At 40.2% G+C, this 21,250-nt stretch overlaps 1 protein-coding gene across 5 annotated transcripts in view; it reads right to left on the bottom strand.

Moving 5' to 3' along the window:
• ICA1L (islet cell autoantigen 1 like) overlaps positions 1-21,250 on the bottom strand; it is an 82,185-nt gene that overhangs the window by 28,138 nt on the left and 32,797 nt on the right. For all 5 annotated transcript variants that reach the window (XM_074399246.1, XM_074399248.1, XM_074399249.1 and 2 more), the window contains 2 exons: positions 21,162-21,244; positions 19,214-19,257 (listed from right to left, as the gene is read on the bottom strand). In XM_074399246.1, the coding sequence (XP_074255347.1) occupies positions 19,214-19,257; positions 21,162-21,244 (127 nt within the window). The remainder of the gene's footprint in view (positions 1-19,213; positions 19,258-21,161; positions 21,245-21,250) is intronic.

Below are 21,250 nucleotides of genomic sequence, written 5' to 3'. Positions count from 1 at the left end.
GTTTTAAGCCTATATATCAAGAAAAAAATAAAATAATTATGCCCTATTGCAACAATGGGAGCCAGTTTTTGAGTCAGTTTTCTACATGATCCATTTTGTATACATTGGATACCATTTCTATGTCATTTGTTACTCAGCATAGACACACATAGAGACAAAAAAAAGTACATGATTTTTACACTTTCTAACATATTCAACTATTATTAGGGCCATTTAAAAAAATGAAATGTAAATTTCACCTACATACAAAGGTGGACAGTGTTGCTGTATAGAGAGCTTAAAGAATGTAATATATCTAAGGGCAAGAAAGTAATAGCTCTATTACACTATTATTAAAATTCTATGCTCAGTTTGAGATACTATAAAGTAATATGGAAAAAGTAAAAAAAAAAAAAAAAAAAAAAGTAAAAACAGCCAAAGTAATTAAAAAGAAAACAAATTCAAAAGGAATATTTAAGTAAGTAAATCAGGATTATTTAACCTTACAATAAGGAAGCTAAAGGATGAATTAGGTTTGTTTTTTTTTTTTTTGAGACAGAGTTTTGCTCTTGTTACCCAGGCTGGATGGAGTGCAATGGCGCGATCTCGGCTCACCGCAACCTCCGCCTCCTGGGTTCAGGCAATGCTCCTGCCTCAGCCTCCTGAGTAGCTGGGATTACAAGCACGCACCACCATGCCCAGCTAATTTTTTGTATTTTTAGTAGAGACGGGGTTTCACCATGTTGACCAGGATGGTCTCGATCTCTTGACCTCGTGATCCACCCGCCTTGGCCTCCCAAAGTGCTGGGATTACAGGCTTGAGCCACCGCGCCCGGCCATGAATTAGGTTTTAAGTTCAAATACATAATATAAAACAGAAATATACAGAAGATTAAAAATTTTCAAATGGACTTTATCATTAAAGATTTTAGTTGAACATAGGAGAAAAAAAACAGAGGAGAAAATCTAGGAATGGAAAATATTCCAGAGGTGGCCAGAGAAAGAAGTGAGAAGAATAATCCTGGTTGTGGGGAAGGGAATAGGAATTGCTGATGCAGAGGCAGAGTCACAGCAAGGAAGGTTGTAGGATGCAGAAATAGAGTTTGGGGAATGGAGAGATGTGTTAAAAGATCTTTAAGGAAATGTTGTTGGGTAAGATGAAGGGTAACCTCCCTCCTCTCTCTTCCCCAGAAATTTTCAATAATGATCTGCTTTACCTTACAGTGCTTTTGGTATAGATTCATGTAGTTTGTTTTCGTTTTATTTTAATGCTACAGATGCATGACATTGGGATTAAGATAGACACATGAGTGAGAAAGGTCTAGCTCAAAGGCTTAGTTTTGTTCCATTTTATGAAACACCATTTGAGTGAATATCTCAGAGCATAAATCTTTGAGGGCATTTCAAATTATTTCCTCAGTAGAGTTCTTAAAGTAAAATTACTCAAAATCTGGAATGTTTACATTCTTCAGAAAATTTGTCCCAGTTTCCATTTCTACAAGTAGTGCTAGTGTTCCGTTTGGTCTTGGGGACACTGAATATATTCAAAATGTTCGTAGCAATACAGCTAATGAAAAATGCTACCCAGAAATTTTGTAGGCTAGATACTCAGAAGCACCCTCCCTTGCAAAAAAAAAAAAAAAATCCTTACTAAATCTATAAAATATACTTTTTTCTCTGCTCTCCTGGCTTCTCTACATAAAATATAGGTTTAATGCACTGCTGGACTTGTTAGAAGTAAACAAAACAAAATGTAAGCTGAAACCAGAGCCAGGAGAGAGAAGCAGCAAGCAAAGAAGAACGGCAAGTGTGTTCTGGGCAATGCCTTTGCTGACACTGACAGACAAAGCCCTTGGCAAGCACAAGGAAACTAAGCTGAACCCACAATTCCTAAGTTAAACTAAAGGCTCTGGGAGAGGGTTAAAGTGGTCACCAGGCTGTGAGTATTCCTTGACTCTGGAAAGAGGCAATATGAATTTTCTTTAACAAAAAATTCTGTCTGGTATTCACAAATTGCTAAAGAAACAAGCTACCAGATGAACACTGGGGAAAAAAAATAGATTTAGACCCCCTAAGAACTTCACATATTTGTATTTTTAGATATGGATGTGAGTCAAAAGTGAGAATGAGCAAGGGACTATAAGATTCACTAAGCGAATTTATAAAACAACAAATAGAACTTTTATAAATAAAAAGTATAGTTGTTTGGGGGAAAGAATTCTTAATGTATACATTAAATAGTACATTAGATGCAAGAAGATACAATTAGTGAGAAACAAATCTGAAAAACAGAATGTAGTATAGCAGGAAAGGGGGATGAAAACATGAAATAGAAGTTAAAATATATGAGGAATTAATGACAAGGTCCACCCTAAGCTTATTAGAGTTCTGGAAGCAGAAAACAGAGAAAATGGAGGACAGGGAATATTTTTAAAGGTAATCATTGAATCATTCATATTTTATCACACTAAAAAGAAAAAAAGTTTGAGCATTTTCCAGAACTAGTAAAAGATACAAATATAAGAAATACAATTTATACCAGCAAAAATTAAAACAAATAAAAATTACATATTTAGATACTGTACTGAAAGGGCAGAATACCAAAAACAAAGAGCACATCCTAAAAGCAGTCAAATAGACAAGTTGAATTCACTATAAAGGAAAAATAATTAGCCTAACTGAAGATTTCTCAACAGCAACCATAGAAGGCAGAAAACAACAGAAGATGCAGGGTGTGATGGCTCACACCTGTAATCCCAGCACTCTGGGAGGCTGAGGTGGGTGGATCATTTGAGGCCAGGAGTTCTAGACTAGCCTGGCCAACACGGGGAAACCCCATCTCTACACAAAAACAAAAATTAGCAGGCATGGTGACATGGGCACCTGTAATCCCAGCTAGTCAGGAGGCCGAGACAGGAGAATCACTTGAACCCAGGAGGTGGAAGTCACAGTGAGCCGAGATTGAGCCACTATACTCCAGCCTGGGCAACAGAGCAAGACTCCATTTCAAAAAAAAAAAAAAAAAAAAAAAGTATCTAAACTAAAGGATGCAGTCAAGGAAAAAAGAAAATGAACTCACAATGAAGATCTGAAATATAGAAAGAAATAGTTAAGACAGGAAGAATACGAGTAAATCTCAATTTTTTTTATAAAACAAGAATGATGTTCTAATTTGTAGAATATTAGAAAAATCAGAAATAGAAATAAAAGTTGTAACTTTCTTTTCTTTTTTTTTTTTTTTAAGACAGAGTCTCACTCTGCTGCCAGGGTGGAGTACAGTGGCACGATCTCGGTTCGCTGCAATCTCTGACTCTGGTTCAAGCAAGTCTCCTGCCTCAGGCTCCCGAGTAGCTGGGACTACAGGCGTGCATCACCACGTCCAGCTAATTTTTGTATTTTTAGTAGAGACAGGGTTTCACCATGTTGGCCAGAATAGTCTCGATCCCTTGACCTCGTGATCCACCCGCCTCAGCTCCCAAAGTGCTGGGATTACAGGTGTGAGCCACTGTGCCCAGCCAAAATGTATAACTTTCAAATCAGTAAATGGCGAAGTGGGGAAAGATGAAGAAAACTTCTGAAACAAATGAAAAAAATAAATAATTCAAAATGAGCCAAACAGGAGACCAAAGAATGGGAGTGGAAGAACAAAACCAATGAAAACAGAAAATATGGGTCCAAATATAGTGACAATAAACATAAATGGACTAAACTTACAAGTTAAAAGAATAATAAGTTGACATACCAGGCTAAACACTGACATACTGGACTGAAAAAATTGAGCTAAATCTGGTTTATGAGACATATCTCACTTAGAAGGACATGGTGAGGGCTAGGCATGATAGCTCACACTTGTAATCCCAGCACTTTGGGAGTCTGAAGCAGGCAGATCACCTGAGGTCAGGAGTTCAAGACCAGCCTGGCCAACATGGCAAAACCCCATCACTACTAAAAACACAAAAATTGGCTGGGCGTGGTGGTGGGCGCCTATAATCCCAGCTACTCAGAAGGGCGAAGCCGGGAGGCAGAGGTTGCAGTGAGCCAAGATCGTGCCACTGTAGTCCAGCCTGAACAACAGAGCAAGACTATGTCTCAAAAAAAAGGACATGGGAAAACTGAAAGGAATACAAACAAAATATCATTTAATAAAGCTAGTTATGCTCTACTAATATCATATAAAGGAGACTTTAAGCCAAAAATTCATTATTATTATTTTGAGACAAGTTCTCACTCTGTCAACCATGCTGGAGTAAAGTGGAGCAGTCTTGGCTCACTTCAGCCTCAACCTACCAGGCTCAACTGATCCTCCCCCCTCAGTCTCTAGAGTAGCTGGGACTACAGGTGCATGCCACCACACCTGGCTAATTTTTTGTAAAGGTGGGATTTCACCACGTTGCCCAGGCTGGTCTTGAACTCCTGGGCTCAGGTTATTCACTTACCTCGGCCTACCAAAGTGCTGGGATTACAGGTGTGCGCCACCACACCTGGCCCAAAAAGCATTATTAAACCCAGAAGCGGTCACTATATAACAATAAAAAATTAATTCACCAAAAAGATATAAAAATTCTAAACTTGTATATGCCCTCTACCCCCAAATTCTCAAAATGCATCAAGTAAAAAACTACAGGACAAAGCTGAAAATCCAATTTAACAGTGGAAGATTTTAAAACACATTTCTCAACAAGTAAACAAAAATTAGTAAAGATATAGAAGATGTAGAGCAACACAAGTAACAAGCTTGATTTAACAGATATAAGTAAATAAACTCCTATTCAACAGTTTGAGTATACCTTCTTCTCAAGCAACATGAAACATTTACAAAATATGGCTACTTGTTATTCCATAAAGAAAAAGTTCTAATAATTCAAAGAATCAGTGTCATAAGAACACATTCTCTGACCATGATGCAATTTAGTTAAAATCAATAACAAAGAGATGAATTTTTCTATTTCCATAATTTGGCAATTCAGTAACACATTTCAAAATCACTCATGGCCATGAGTCATGCAAGATGGAACGAAAAATTTTTAAATAATTGAAATTGAATGATAATGAAAATACTACATAAAATGTATGGATCTTCATACAATGGATTCATTTATAAAAAGGAAGGAACTCCTGATACAAGCCCCATCATGGATAAACCTGAAAAGCATTAAATGAAGTGAAAGAAGCTAGACATGAGAAGAGCACATATTGTATGATTGTATTTATAAATGTCGAGAGAATACAAATTCATATGAAAAAAAGTAGATTAGTAGTTGGGAACAGGGTTGCAAATGGGCATAAGAAAGCTTACTGAGGAAATGAAAATGTTCTAAAATTGATTTATGGACATGGTAATGCCACTCAGTAATAATTAAAAATCGCTGACATATACTTGAAATGAGTTTCATAATACATAAAGTATATCTTGATAAAGCTGTTTTAAAAGCAAAGTTGTAAGATATAGGAAAATTAAAATTCTGAGGTAAATATAGCTTTAAAGATGGCTGGGCACGGTGCCTCACATCTGTAATCCCAGCACTTGGGCAGGCTGAGGCAAGAGGATCCCTTGAGGCCAGGAGTTCAAGACCAGGCTTGGCAACAAAGCAAGATAACAACAACAACAAACCAGAAAGAAAAATATCAAAGTAAAGAGAGGAAAATAGTAACTATAGGAACTAAAATTTATAAAATAGAAAATAAAGATTCAATAGAGAGGATTAACAAAGCCAAGAGTTGGTTTGCTAAAATAATAATATTAAGCCATTGGCAAGATAAATCAAGAAAAAAAGGAGAAGGAACAAATGAATATCTGAAATTTAAAAGGGAACATAACTATTGACATGGCAAAATTTAAAAGATAAAATAATAGCATGAATAGACGGTGAGACTACAACAATGTTCCTTGTATTTCCTTTGTGACTTAAATGTTCTGTATTTGTGGGATATAGGATCATACACACATGCAATTAGCTAACCTTTTGAACATATATTTTGAAACTAGGTTAGGTATACGAGTTCATGATTACTATGGTCTCTTACATTGTTTCTTTTATCAGTATAATCTATTTATGCATGTACTTGAAAATACCTCAACTGGGACTATGGCTCACCCCTGTAATACCAGCACTTTGGGAGGATGAGGTGGGCAACAATCGCTTGAGCTTGAGTTTGAGGTCAGCCTGGGCAACACTGCAAAACCCAGTCTCCAGAAAAAAATACCAAAACTAGCTGGGCAACATGGCACATGCCTGTAGTCCCAGCTACTCAGGGGGCTGAGGTGGGAGGATCACCTGAGCCCAGGAAGTCAAGGCTGCAGTAAGCCATGACTGCAGTACTGCACTCCAGCATGGCTGACAGGAGTGAGACTGTCTTAAAAAAAAAAGAAAAGAAAAAGAAAATACCTGTCACATTTATTGGTTACCTATTATGTGTTATGTAATTTGCCAGTATTATCTCTACATCTGTATCCCTAATGTCCCTGGTAAGATAGGCATATATAACTCCTATTTCAGATGAGAAAACTGAGAGGCATAAATAATAGGTTTTAAAAAGCCAGGATCCATACTCATATTTTTCTGTTTCCAAAGCCTGTACTGTTCTTTAACACAGTGGTTCAAATATATGTTGACTGTTCACGTAACATGTATTTATTTAAAAAAAAAATAACACAAATTTCATTGTTAGGAAAAACTCAAAACTTAATCAGGCAACCCTATAAACTGGACTTTTGCATTTAAAAGCATCTCTTTGGGGAGAGGCCTACCAACTGGTTTAATAGAACTCTCCTGCCATCATTTCCCCCCTGTAACCCACAGGAACAAACACCAAATTGAACAACTATTCATACAAGAAAGAACCTTCATAACCAAACATTGGGTGAGAGATCACAGTACCTAGTTTTAACTACGTATCACTGAAAGAGGCACTGAAGAAAATAGGAAAGACAGTCTTAAATTGCCAATACCACCATTTCTCGATCTCTTGGCAGCAGCCACATGGTGCGGAGAGAGAATCTATGCTTGTGGGAGAGACAGTGCAGTGATTGTGGGACTTTGCGTTACAACTCAGTGGTGCCTGCCACAGCTGAAAGCAACATGGGGCAGAATTCAGCCAGTACTCACAGAGAGAGCAGTTAGATCAGCCCTAGCCAGAGGGGAACCGCCCATCCCATTGGTCAAAATCTGAGTTCAAGCAAGCCCCACCATGGCAGGCTAAAGCACTCTAGGGCTCTAATTAAGTTTGCAAGGCAGTCTAGGCCACAAGGACTGCAATTCCTGGGCAAGTCCTGGTACTATGCTGGGCTTGGAGTCAGTGGAGTTAGGGTACACATGACCTAGTGAGATACCAGCCAGGAGCCAAGGAAGTGCTTACATTACCCCTACCCCAATCCCAGGAAGTGCAGCTCACAGCTCCAGGAGAGACTCTTTTCCGCTTAAGGAGAGCAGATGGGAAAGCAAAGGGGACTTTGTCTTGCAACCTGGATACCAGCTCAGCCACAGTAGGACAGAGCACCAGGCAGAGTCCCAAGGCCCCCTTTCCAAGCCCCAGATCCCTGATCACATTTTTAGACACACCCGGGGCCATAACGGAATGTACTGCCTTAATTAAAGGGAAGGACCCAGTCCCGGAATGATTTATCACCTGGTAACTAAAGGGAACCTGGGCCCTGAATAAACATCAGCAGCATTCAGGCAGTACTCACCATGGGACTTGGGTAAGAGCCAGGGCTGTGATGGCTTCAGGTGTGACCCAGTGCATTCCAAGCTATGGTGGCCACAGGGAGGGATTTCCTCTGCTTGAGGTAAGGAGAAGGAAGAGTAAAGGGAACTTTTTTTTGCAGCTTGGGCACCAGCTTGGCCACAGTGGGGTAGAGAACCAGGAAGTCTCTTCGGGTCCCCAGTTCCAAGCCTTGGCTTCTGGATGGCATTTCTGGACCTGCCCTGGGCTAAAGGGGAGCCCACTACCTTGATAGGAGAGTCCTAAACCTGGCAGCATTCACCACAAGCTGACTGAAGGGGCTCTAGGCCTGGAGTGAGTATCAGCTATAGCCAGGCAGTACCTGCTACAGGGAGAAACTCCTTCTGCTTGAGGAAAAAACAGAGAAGAGTGGGAAGGATTTTGTCTTACAGCTTGGGTGCCAGCTCAGCTGGTACAGAATCGAGAACCAATTAGATTCCTAAAGTTCCTGACAGTAGGCCCTGGCTCCCAGATGGCATTCTAGGATCTGCTGCAGGCTGGGGAGTAGCTTGCTGCCCTGAAGGGAAGGACTCAAACTGGGCTGGATTTGCTACCTGCAGATGGAAGAGCCCTTGGGCCTTCAGTGAATATTGGCAGTAACGAAGCAGTGGTAGCTGTGGGCCTAGAGTGAGACCCAGTACTTTGCTGACTTTGGAGAGACTATTTGTTTGGGGAAAAGTGAAGGAAGAGAGCAAGAGTCTCTGCCTGGTAATACAGGAAATTCTCCCAGATCTTACCCAAGACCACCAAGACAGTATCTCTAACAATTCAGCAAGAGCCACAGCATTACTGGGCTTGGGATGCCCCCACCAATGCAGATATAGCTATAGTGACCAAAGATTTAGATGACAACTCAATGCTCTTTGAATACTTAGAAAACTTTCCCAAGAAGGACAGGTACAAACAAGCTCAGTCTACAAAGACTATAATAAATATGTAACTCTTCAATGCCCAGTCATTGACAAACAACCACAAGCATCAAGACCATACAGAAAACCATGACCTCACCAAACAAACTAAATAATGTACTAGTGACCAATCCTGAAGTAACAGAGATATGTGTCCTTTCAGACAGAGAATTCAAACTAGCTGTTTTGAAGAAGCTCAATAAAATTCAAGATAACACAGAGAAGGAATTCAGAATCCTATCAGATAAACTTAACAAAGAGATTAAAATAACTTTTTTTTTTTTTTTTTTTTGAGACGGAGTTTCGCTCTTGTTACCCAGGCTGGAGTGCAATGGCGCGATCTCGGCTCACCGCAACCTCCGCCTCCCGGGTTCAGGCAATTCTCCTGCCTCAGCCTCCTGAGTAGCTGGGATTACAGGCATGCGCCACCACGCCCAGCTATTTTTTTTTTGTATTTTTAGTAGAGACGGGGTTTCACCATGTTGACCAGGATGGTCTCGATCTCTTGACCTCGTGATCCACCCGCCTCGGCCTCCCAAAGTGCTGGGATTACAGGCTTGAGCCACCGCGCCCGGCTAAAATAACTTTTAAAAATCAAGCAGAAATTCCAGAGTTGAAAAATTCAGTTGATGAAGTGAAGAATGCATCAACATCAACAGGAGAATTAATCAAGCAGAAGAAAGAATCAGTGAGCTTAAAGACAGGTTATCTGAAAATACAGTCAGAGGAGACCAAAAAAAAAAAAAGAATAAGCCAGGCATGGTGCTTCATGCCTGTAATCCCAATACTTTGGAAGGCCAAGGCAGGTGGATCACCTGAGGTCAGGTGTTCAAGACTAGCCTGGGCAACACGGTGAAATGCAATCTCTATTAAAAATATAAAAATTGGCTGGGCACAATGGTTCACACCTGTAATCCCAGCACTTTGGGAGGTCAAGGCAGGCAGATCACCTGAGGTTGGGAGTTTGAGACCAGCCTGACCTGATTGAAAAACCTCGTCTCTACTAAAAATACAAAATTAGCTGGGCGTGGTGGCACATGCCTGTAATCCCAGCTACTTGGGAGGCTGAGGCAGGAGAATTGCTTGAACCCAAGAGGCGAAGGTTGAAATGAGCCAAGATCACACCACTGCACTCCAGGCTGGGCAACAAGAGTGAAACGGTGCCTCAAAACAAAAACAAAAACAACACAAAACAAAAAAACACCAAAAATTAGCCAGGCGTGCTGGCAGGCACCAGTAATCCTAGCTACCCTGGAGGCTGAGGCAGGTGAGACAGGAGAATCACTTGAACCTGGGAGGCAGAGGTTGCAGTGAGCTGACATTGTACCATTGCACTCCAGTCTGGGTGACAGGTCGAAACTCTGTCTCAAAAAATAAAAACAAAAATTAAAAAGAATAAAAAACAATGAAGCATGCCTACAGGATCTAGAAGATAGCCTCAGAAGGGCAAATCTAAGAGTTATTGACCTAAAAGAGGAGATAGAGAAAGAGATAGGGTTAGAAAGTTTATTCAAAGAGGTAGTAAAAAGAACTTCCCAAACCTAGAGAAAGATATCACTAGCCAAGTACAAGAAGGTTATTGAGCACCAAGCAAATTTAACCCAAAGAAGACTACCTTAAGACACTTAATAAACTCCCAGAGGTTAAGGATAAAGAAAGGATCCTAAAAGCAGCAAAAGAAAAGAAACAAATAACATACAATGAAGCTCCAAAATGTCTGGCATCAGACTTTTCAGTGGAACCCTTATAGGACAGGAGAGAGTGGCATGACATTTAAACTGCAAGGGAAAAAAACTTTTACTCAAGAATAGTATATCCAGTGAAAATATCCTTCAAAAATGAAGGAGAAACAAAGACTTGCCCAGGCCAACAAAAGCTGACAGATTTCATCAATACCAGATCTGCCCTACAAGAAGTGCTAAAGAGAGAACTTAAATCAGAAAGAAAAGAACATTAATGAGCAGTAATAGATCATCTAAAGGTAGGTACAAAACTCATTTGTAACTGTAAGTACATAGAAAAACACAGAACATGAGTCTGGGCAAAGATTTCTTGAGTAATACCCCCAAAGCACAGTTAAGGAAAGCATAAATGGACAAATGGTATCATCATAAATGGAAGTTTAAAAGCTTCTGTCCAGCAAAGGAAACAGTCAACAAAATGAATAGACAACATGCAGAATGGGAGAAAACATTTGAAAACTATCCATCTGACCAGAGATTCATAACTAGAATATATAAGCAGCTCAAACAACTTAGTAGGAAAAAAACTCATAATCCAACTAAAAATGGGCAGAAGATTTCAATTTCTCAAAGAAGACATCCAAGGTGAACAGACATATGAAAACATGCTAAATATCACTGATCATCAGAGAAATGCAAATCAAACCACGAGATATCATCTCACCCCAGTTAAAATGGCTTTTATCCAACAGAAGCCATAATGGGTCCTGGTGAGGCTGTGAAGAATAGATAACCCTTGTACACTGTTGGTGGGAAAGTAAATTAATATAACCACTATGGAGAACAGTTTGGAGGTTCCTCAAAAAACTAAAGACAGAACTACCATATGATTCAGCAATCCCACTAATGTGTATTCATCCAAAGGAAACAAGATCAGTATGTTGCAGAGATGGCTGCACTCCCACGTTTATTGCAGCACTATGTACAGTAGCCAAGATTTGGAAGCAACCTAAGTGTCCATTAGCAGACAAATGGATAAAGAAAATGTGGTACATATATACAAGGAGTACTATTCAGCCATAAAAAAAGAATGAGATCCAGGGGTGGCTGGCAATGGCTAAATAGGAACCGTTTCAATCTGCAGCTTCCAACAAGATCAATGCAGAAGATGGGTGATTTCTGCATTTCCAACTGAGGTACCTGGCTCATCTCATTGGAACTGGTTAGACACTGGGTGCAGCCCACAGAGGGCAACCTGAAACAGGGTGGGGTGTCACCTCATGCAGGAAGTGCAAGGGGTTGGGGAACTCCCTCCCCTAGCCAAGGGAAGCCATGAAGGACTGTGCCATGAGGAACAGTGCACTGTAGCCCAGATGCTATGCTTTTCCCACACTCTTCGCAACCCACAGACCAGATTTCCTCCAGTGCCTATGCCACCAGGGCCCTGGGTTTCAGGCACAAAACTGGGTGGCTGTTTGGTCAGACACTGAGCTAGTTGCAGGAGACTTTTCTCATACCCCAGTGGCTCCTGGAACACCAGTGAGACAGAACCATTCACTCACCTGGAAAGGGGGCTGAAGTGGTCTAGCTCAGTGAATCCCACCCCCACAGAGCCCAGTAAGCTTAGTTTCATGGGCTTGAAATTCTCACTGCCAGCACAGCAGTCTGAAGTCAACCTTGGACATTTGAGCTTGTTGGAAGGAGGGGCATCCACCATTACTGAGGTCTGAGTAGGCAGTTTTCCCCTCACAATATAAACGAAGCTGCCTGGAAGTTCAAACCAGGCAGAGGTCACCACAGCTCAGCAGAGCTGCTGTAGCCAGACTGTCTCTCTAGATTCCTCCTTTCTGGGCAGGGCATCTCTGAAAGAAAGGCAGCAGCCCCAATCAGGGGGTTATAGATAAAACCCCTATCTCCCTGGGACAGAGCACCTGAGGGGAGGGGTGGCTGTAGGCTCAGCTTCAGCAGACTTAAACATTCCTGGCCTGCTGGCTCTGAAGAAAGCAGCAGATCTCCCAGGACAGTGCTCAAGCGCTGCTAAGGTCTCTGCTAAGGTCTCCTCAAGTGGGTCCCTGACCCCTGTGTCTCCTGACTGGGAGACACCCCTCAGCAGGGGTCGACAGACACCTCATACAGGAGAGTTCTGGCTGGCATCTGGTGGGTGCCCCTCTGGGACAAACCTTCCAGAGGAAGGAACAGGCAACAATCTTTGCTGTTCTGCAGCATCCACTGGTGATACAGATAAACGTGGTCTAGAGTAGACCTCCAGCAAACTCCAGCAGACTTGCAGCTGAGAGGTCTGACTGTTGAGAAGTAAAACTAACAAACAGAAAGGAATAGTATCAACATCATCCAAAAGGACATCTACACAGAAACTCCATCCAAACCTCACCAACATCAAAGACCAAAGGTAGATAAATCCAAAGATGAGGAAAAACCATCACAAAAAGGCTGAAAATTCCAAAAACCAGAATGCCTTTTCTCCTCCAAAGGAACACAACTCCTCAAGGAAGCTAAGAACCTTGAAAAGAGGTTATGGGAACTTCTAATCAGAATAACTGGTTTAGAGAAGCACACAAATGACCTGATGAAACTGAAAATGACAAGGATAATGGAACCAAGTTGGAAAACACTCTTCAGGATATTATCCAGGAGAACTTTCCCAACCTAGCAAGACAGGCAAACATTCAAATTTAGGAAATATAGAGAATACACAAAGATACTCCTTGAGAAGAGCAACCCCAATACATAATCATTAGATTCACCAAGGTTGAATGAAGGAAAAACCATTAAAGGCAGCCAGAGAGAAAGTTCAGGTTACCCACAAAGGGATGCCCATCAGATTAACAGCAGATCTCTCTGCAGAAACCCTACAAGCCAGAAGAGAGCGAGGGCCAATATTCAACATTCTTAAAGAAAAGGATTTTCAACCCAGATTTCATATCCAGCCAAACTAAGCTTCATAAGCGGAGAAATAAAATCCTTTACAGACAAGCTAATGTTGAGAGATTCTGTCACCACCAGGCCTGCCTTACAAAAGCTCCTGAAGGAAGCACTAAACATGAAAAGGAAAAATTGGTACCAGCCATTGCAAAAACATACCAAATTGTAAAGACCATCAACACATGAAAAAACTGCATCAACTATCAGGCAAAATAATCAGCTAGCATCATAATGACAGAATCAGATTTACACTTAACAATATTAACTTTAAACGTAAATGGGCTAAATGCCCCACAATTAAAAGACACAGACTGGCAAACTGGATAAAGAGTCAAGACCCATGGTCTTGCAAATGGAAAGAATAAAAAAAGCAAGGTTGCAATCCTAGTCTCTCATAAACCAGACTTTAAACCAACAAAGATAAAAAAAAGACAAAGAAGGGCATTCCATAATGGTAAAGGGATCAATGCAACAAGAAGAGCTAACTATCCTAAATATATATGCACCCAATACAGGAACATTCAGATTCATAAAGCCAAGTTCTTAGAGACCTACAAAGAGTCTTAGGCTCCCAAAAAATAATAGTGAGAGACTTTAACATCCCACTGTCAATACTAGACAGATCAATGAGACAGAACATTAACAAGGATATTCAGGACTTGAACTTAGCTCTGAACCAAGCAGACCCTAATAGACATCTACAGAACGAACCATCCAAAATCTACAGAATATACATTCTTCTCAGTGCCACATAGCATGTATTCTAAAAATGACCAGATAATTGGAACTAAAACACTGCTCAGCAAATGCAAAAGAATGCAAATCATAACAAACAGTCTCTCGGACCATAGTGCAATCCAAAGAACTCAGGATTAAGAAACTCACTCAAAACTACATAACTACATGGAAACTCAACAACCTGCTCCTGAATGACTACTGGATAAATAGCAAAATTAAGGCAGAAATAAATAAGTTCCTTGAAACCAATGAGGACAAAGATACAACCTACCAGAATTTCTGGGACACAGCCAAAGCAGTGTTTAGAGGAAAATTTATAGCATTAAATGCCCACAGAAGAAAGCAGTAAAGATCTAAAATCGACACCCTAACATCATAATTAAAAGAACTAGAGAAGCAAGAGCAAACAAATTCAAAAGCTAGCAGAAGACAAGAAATAACTCAGATCAGACCAGAACTGAAGGAGACAGAGACACACACACACAAAATCAATGAATCTAGGAGATGGTTTTTTGAAAAGACTAACAAAATAGACAGACTACTTGCTAACCAGATGAAGAAAGAAGAAGAGAGAAAAATCAGATAGACAAAAAATAATAGAGGAATATCACCACTGATCCCACAAAAATACAAACTACCATTAGAGAATACTATAAACACCTCTAAACTAGAAAATCTAGAAGAAATGGATAAATTCCTGGACACATACACCCTGCCAAGACTAAATCAAGAAGAAGCGGAATCCTTGCATAGACTAATAACAAGTTCTGAAATAGAAGTAATAATTAATAGTCTACCAACCAAAGAAAGCCCAGAACCAGACGGATTCACAGCTGAATACTACCAGAGGTACAAAGAGGAGCTGGTACCATTCCTTCTGAAACTATTCCAAACAATAGAATAAGAGGGACTTCTCCCTAACGCATTTTATGAGGCCAGCATCATCCTGATACCAAAACCTGGCAGGGACACAATGAAAAAAGAAAATTTTAGGCCAAAATCCCTGATGAACATCGATGCAGAAATCCTCAATAAAATACTGGAAAATCAAATTCAGCAGCACATCAAAAAGTTTATCAAGTTGGCTCCACCGCTGGGAGTTAAGTCTGGTTACAACATATGCAAATCAATAAACATAATCCATCCCATAAACAGAACCAATGACAAAAACCATGATTATCTCAATAGATACAGAAAAGGCCTTTGACAAAATTAAATACCCTTCATTCTAAAAACTCTCCATAAAGTAGGTACTGATGGAACATATCTCAAAGTAATAAGGGCTATTTATGACAAACCCACAGCCAATATCATACTGAACAGGCAAACGCTGGAAGCATTCCCTTTGAAAACCGGCACGCGACAAGGATGCCCTCTCTCACCACTCCTATTCAACATAGAATTGGAAGTTCTGGCCAGGGCAATCAGGCAAGAGAAAGAAATAAGGCATATTCAAATAGGAAGAGAGACAGTCAAATTGTCTCTGTTTGCAGATGACATGATTGTATATTTAGAAAACTCCATCATTTCAGCCCAAAATCTCCTTAAGCTGATAAGCAACTTTAGCAAAGTCTCAGGATACAAAAATCAATGAGCAAAAATCACAAGCATTCCTATACACCAATAATAGACAAACAGAAAGCCAAATCGCTTGTTTGTTTGTTTTTGTTTTTGAGACGGAGTCTCGCTCTTGTTGCCCAGGCGGGAGTGCAATGACACAATCTCGGCTCACTGCAACTCCACCTCCCGGGTTAAAGCAACAAGCAATTCTCCTGCCTCAACCTCCTGAGTAGCTGGGATTACAGGCATGCACCACCACGCCCAGCTAATTTTGTATTTTTAGTAGAGATGGGGTTTCTCCACATTGGTCAGGCTGTTCTTGAACTCCCGACCTCAGGTGATCCCAAAGTGCTGGGATTATACGTGTGAGCCACCGCACCCAGCTGAGAAAGCCAAATGTTGAGTGAACTTTTATTCACAATTGCTACAAAGAGAATAAAATACCTAAGAATACAACTTACAAGGGATGTGAAGCACTTCTTCAAGAACTACAAACCACTGCTCAAGGAAATAAGAGAGGACACAAACAAATGAAAAAACATTCCATGCTCATGGATAGGAAGAATCAATATCGTGGAAATGGACACACTATCCAAAGTAATTTATACATGTAATGCTATCCTCATCAGGCTACCATTGACCTTCTTCACAGAATTAGAGAAAACTACTTTAAATTTCATATGGAACCAAAAAAGAGCACGTATAGCCAAGACAATCCTAAGCAAAAAGAACAAAGCTGAAGGCATCATGCTACCTGACATCAAAGTATTACAAGGCTACAGCAACTAAAACAGCACTGTACTGGTACCAAAACAGATATATAGACCAATGGAACAGAACAGAGGTCTCAGAAATAACACCACATATCCACAACCATCTGGTCCTTGACAAACCTGACAAAAACAGCAATGAGGAAAGGAGTCCCTATTTGATAAATGAAGTTAGGAAAACTGGATAGTCATATGCAGAAAACTGGAACTGGATCCCTTCCTTATACCTTGCACAAAAATTAATCAATATGGATTAAAGACTTAAATGTGAGATCTACAACCATAAAAACCCTAGAAGATCATCAGATGATTTATGATGGCCTTGGTGAAAAAGAAAGAAAGAAAGAAAAAAAAAAAACAAACCCTAGAAGAAAACCTAGGCAATACCATTCAGGACACAGGCATGAGCAAAGACTTCATGATTAAAACACCAAAAGCAGTGGCAAGAAAAGCCAAAACTGGCAAACAGGATTTAATTAAACTAAAGAGCTTCTGCACAGCAAAAGAAACTATCATCAGAGTGAACAGGCAATGTACAGAATGGGAGAAAATTTTTGCAATCTATCCATCTGACAAAGGGCTAATATTCAGAATCTACAAAGAACTTAAACAAATTTACAAGAAAAAAACAACCCCATCAAAAAGTGGGTGAAGGATATGAACAGACACTTCTCTTTTTTTTTTTTTTTGAGATGGAGTTTCATTCTTGTTACCCAGGCTGGAGTGCAATGGCACGATCTCGGCTCACTGCAACCTCTGCCTCCTGGGTTCAGGCAATTCTCCTGCCTCAGCCTCCTGAGTAGCTGGGATTACAGGCATGCACCACCATGCCCAGCTAATTTTTTGTATTTTTAGTAGAGACGGGGTTTCACCATGTTGACCAGGATGTTCTCGATCTCTTGACCTCATGATCTGCCCGCCTTGGCCTCCCAAAGTGCTGGGATTACAGGCTTGAGCCACCGTGCCCGGCCTTTTTTTTTTTTTTTCTTGAGATGGGGTCTCACTCTGTTCCCCAGGTTGTAGTGCAGAGGCGCAATCTCAGCGCACTATAACCTCTGCCTCCCGGGTTCAAGCAATTCTCCTCCCTCTGCCTCCCAAGCAGCTGGGATACAGGTGTATGCCACTCCACCCAGCTAATTTTTTATATTTTTAGTAGAGATGGGGTTTCACTGTGTTAGCCAGGATGGTCTCGATCTCCTGACCTCATGATCTACCCACCTTGGCCTCCCAAAGTGCCAGGATTACAGGTGTAAGCCACCATGCCCAGCCAGAACAAACACTTTTCAAAAGAAGACATTTATGCAGCTAACAAACATGAAAAAAAATTTATCATCACTGATCATTAGAGAAATGCAAATCAAAACAACAATGAGATACCGTCTCATGCCAGTTAGAATGGTGATCATTAAAAAGTCAGGAAACAACAGATGCTGGAGAGGATGTGGAGAAATAGGAATGCTTTTACACTGTTGATGGGAGTGTAAATTAGTTCAACCATTGTGGAAGACAGTGGCAGTTCCTCAAGGATCTAGAATCAGAAATACCATTTGGTTCTAGCAATTACTGGGTATATGCCCAAAGCATTATAAATCATTCTACTATAAAGGCACATGCACATGTATGTTTATTGCAGCACTGTTCACAATAGCAAAGACTTGGAACCAACCTAAATGTCCATCAATGATAGACTGGAAAAAGAATATGCGGCACATATACATCATGGAATACTATGAAGCCTTAAGAAAGGATGAGTTCATGTCCTTTGCAGGGACATGGATGAAACTGGAAACCATAATTCTTAGCAAACTGACCCAAGAACAGAAAACCAAACACTGCATGTTCTCACTCATAAGTGGGCACTGAACAATGAGAGCACATGGACAGAGGGAGGGGAACATCACAAACCGGGGCCTGTTGGGGGGTAGTGGGGTAGGGGAGGGATAGCATTAGGAGAAATACCTAATGTAGGTGACAGGTTGATGGGTGCAGCAAAACACCATGGCACGTGTATACCTATGTAACAAACCTGTACATTCTGTACTTGTATCTTAGAACTTAAAGTATAATCATAATTTTAAAATTTTAAAAAGAATAAGATCCTGTCATTTGCAACAACATGGAATGAAGTGGAGGATATAATTGTAAGTGAAATCAGCTAGGCACAGAAAGGCACATTTTGTATGTTTTCATTCATTTGTGGGAGCTCAAAATGAAAACAACTGAACACATGGAGATAGAAAATACAAAGATGTTTACCAGAGGCTGAGAAAATTAGTGGTGGGCAACAGAGATGATTAATAGGTACAAAAACATATAGTTAGATAGAGTAAGATCTAGTATTTAATAGCACAACAGGTAGCACAACAGGGTGACTCCAGTCAACAATAATCTATTGTCCATTCAAAAATCACTAAAATAATATAATTAAAATATTTGTAACACAAAGAAATGATAAATGCTTGAGTGACGGATATCTCATTTACCCTGATGGGATTATAATGCATTATATGCTTGTTTCATAATATCTCAGCTACCCCATAAATATATACACCTACTATGTACCCATAAAACATTTCAAAGCCCAAAAATTAAAAAAATAAAAATGTACCTATTTTTGAGAATCCTGATTCCCTAAAGAAGACTATTAGATCCTCTGATCAGGTACTCTTAGAAATATAACAAAAGGTATTCCCACAGAAGGGACTTACTTAGCCTGTTCTGTTAATTGAATGGATAGTAATATAGTATCCATTATGGCGATACTGGGCTGAGGTGGGCAGACCACTTCAGGTCAGGAGTTCGAGACCAGCCTGGCCAACATGGTGAAGCCCTGTCTCTACTAAAAGGCTGTGAGAAACTATTTTGACATTTAGAATGTGACCATTTCAAAGTAATAAATTTACCGTCTTACCTCGTTCACTCTCAAAGCTTGCTTCCTCATCAGACAAAACTAGTCTGAAGTAAAACAAAACAAAACAAAATGTAGATTTTTGGTTACAATACGTTTGCGATTCATATTCCCCAAGCAGTTTTACGTGATTAAAAAAATGTTTTTACTCAGGAAACATAAAATCATTTTCCACTAGATCCCCTAAAATCTGCATCTGGTGAATTTCCTACTTTTTCTATAGCTCTACACAGACCTTTCACCCCTTATTCCTTCAATAAACACTTACTGAATATCTACAAAGCACCAGTCATCATGCTCAGCGCTGTAGGCACAGTGTTAAGTACTCAATCTTCAAGAACCTTCACCATCAAAGCCATAGAGTAAGAAGTTTCATTTTCAAGTCTTGAAAGGTTTTAAGAACACTTGGGAACTAAATCAAGGGAATGAGGAACTCCAGGAAAGATGGAGTACCCTATTTTGAACAACAAAGTTATGTTTGCAAGACACATTAGCCTAAAATATCCTCAATCAGTACTAATTCTGGATATTCATAGCATCTGCCTAATAAACAAAAAGTTAAGACGAAGAAACTGAACACAGACATAGTCACTATACCTGGGGCCTGACCTCACAGGTGCTAGTATTGAAAGTTGTTTGGCCCTTATTTCTAAGTTTGTTAATATATTGAATCTGGTTAAAATGAGAATAGCAGCTTTGAAATAAAAACAAAGGGACAATATAATATAATAAAAGGGAAACAGGTGACATGAAGGATGTAATGGCAAGAGCATCTATTTTCAGGTAACCAGTCCCAGTCCTACGTGTGTTATTCTGGAAACAGATTTTTAATATATTTCATAGCTGTGGGTACCTGTCCCTTTCTTCTCTCAAGCTGCCCCTTTTAAAAGTCACTAGAGGAACTTGTGGCTTTTAATACAAGGCTTAATATTCCAAATGACAGACTCTTAATCACCCCAATCAGTTTGACACTCCTGTCATGTCCTTTGCCTGCTATGTTAAAAAATGGAAAAAAAATTATGCAGGATCTGGATATTAAGAAAAAAATGGGAAAAAATACATCAAGTTTTAAAACAAATTGCTAAGGTTTGAATTTCTCCTCATCAAAACTCTTCTTGAAATTTGACTCCAACCTCTCAACATGGGAGTATTGGGAGGTGGAGATCTAGTAAGAGGTGTTTGGGTCATGGGAGCAGATCCCTCATGAATGGTTTGGTGCCTTTTTCATGGTAATGAGTGAGTTCTCCCTCCCATGAGATCTCTCAGGAACGCTTCTGAATGGGTTGTTATACAGCCAGCACACCCCTTGATTTTGCCTCTTCACACAGGTCTGCTTCCCCTTTGACTTTCTCTACCATGTTATGAAGCAGCACTAAAGCCCTCACCAGAAACCAGGGCCATGCTCTTGAACTTCCCAACCTGCAGAACCATAAGCTAAACTTCTTTATAAATTACCTTGTCTCAGGTATTCTGCTATAGCAACACAAATAGACTATGACACAAATGTTTAGTGTTGATTGGAAAAATGACATAGAGGCCGGGGGCAGTGGCTTATGCCTGTAATCCCAGCACTTTGGGAGGCCAAGGCAGGCAGATCACGAGGTCAAGAGATCAAGACCATCCTGGCCAATATGGTGAAACCCCATCTCTACAAAAACACAAAAGATTAGCCGAGCATGGTGATGGGTGCCTGTAGTCCCAGCTACTCAGCAGGCTGAGGCAGAAGAATTGCTTGAACCCAGGAGGCAGAGATTGTAGTGAGCCAAGATCATGCCACTTGCACTCCAGCCTGGTAACAGTGTGAGACTCCGTCTCAAAAAAAAAAAAAAAAAAGCAGGAAAAATGACACAAATAAATATTCAATAAGAGCAAAAACAATTCTTTCCACATATATCATATGATAGTATCAAGGATTTCTATAGCATGACACATATGACTTATGCCTGCTTACTTATTAAGGTGTTCAGTAAGAAAACCGCCTATTTGTTCTTCTTTATAGTCTTCACTAAGCTTGCTTGGAGTGTCTTGTAGTTGCTAAGG

This window comes from Saimiri boliviensis, chromosome 5 (assembly GCF_048565385.1).
Source record: "Saimiri boliviensis isolate mSaiBol1 chromosome 5, mSaiBol1.pri, whole genome shotgun sequence".
Classification (NCBI taxonomy): domain Eukaryota; kingdom Metazoa; phylum Chordata; class Mammalia; order Primates; family Cebidae; genus Saimiri; species Saimiri boliviensis.
Note: the sequence above shows the minus strand (reverse complement) of the source record. Positions and strands in the feature narration are given on the sequence as shown.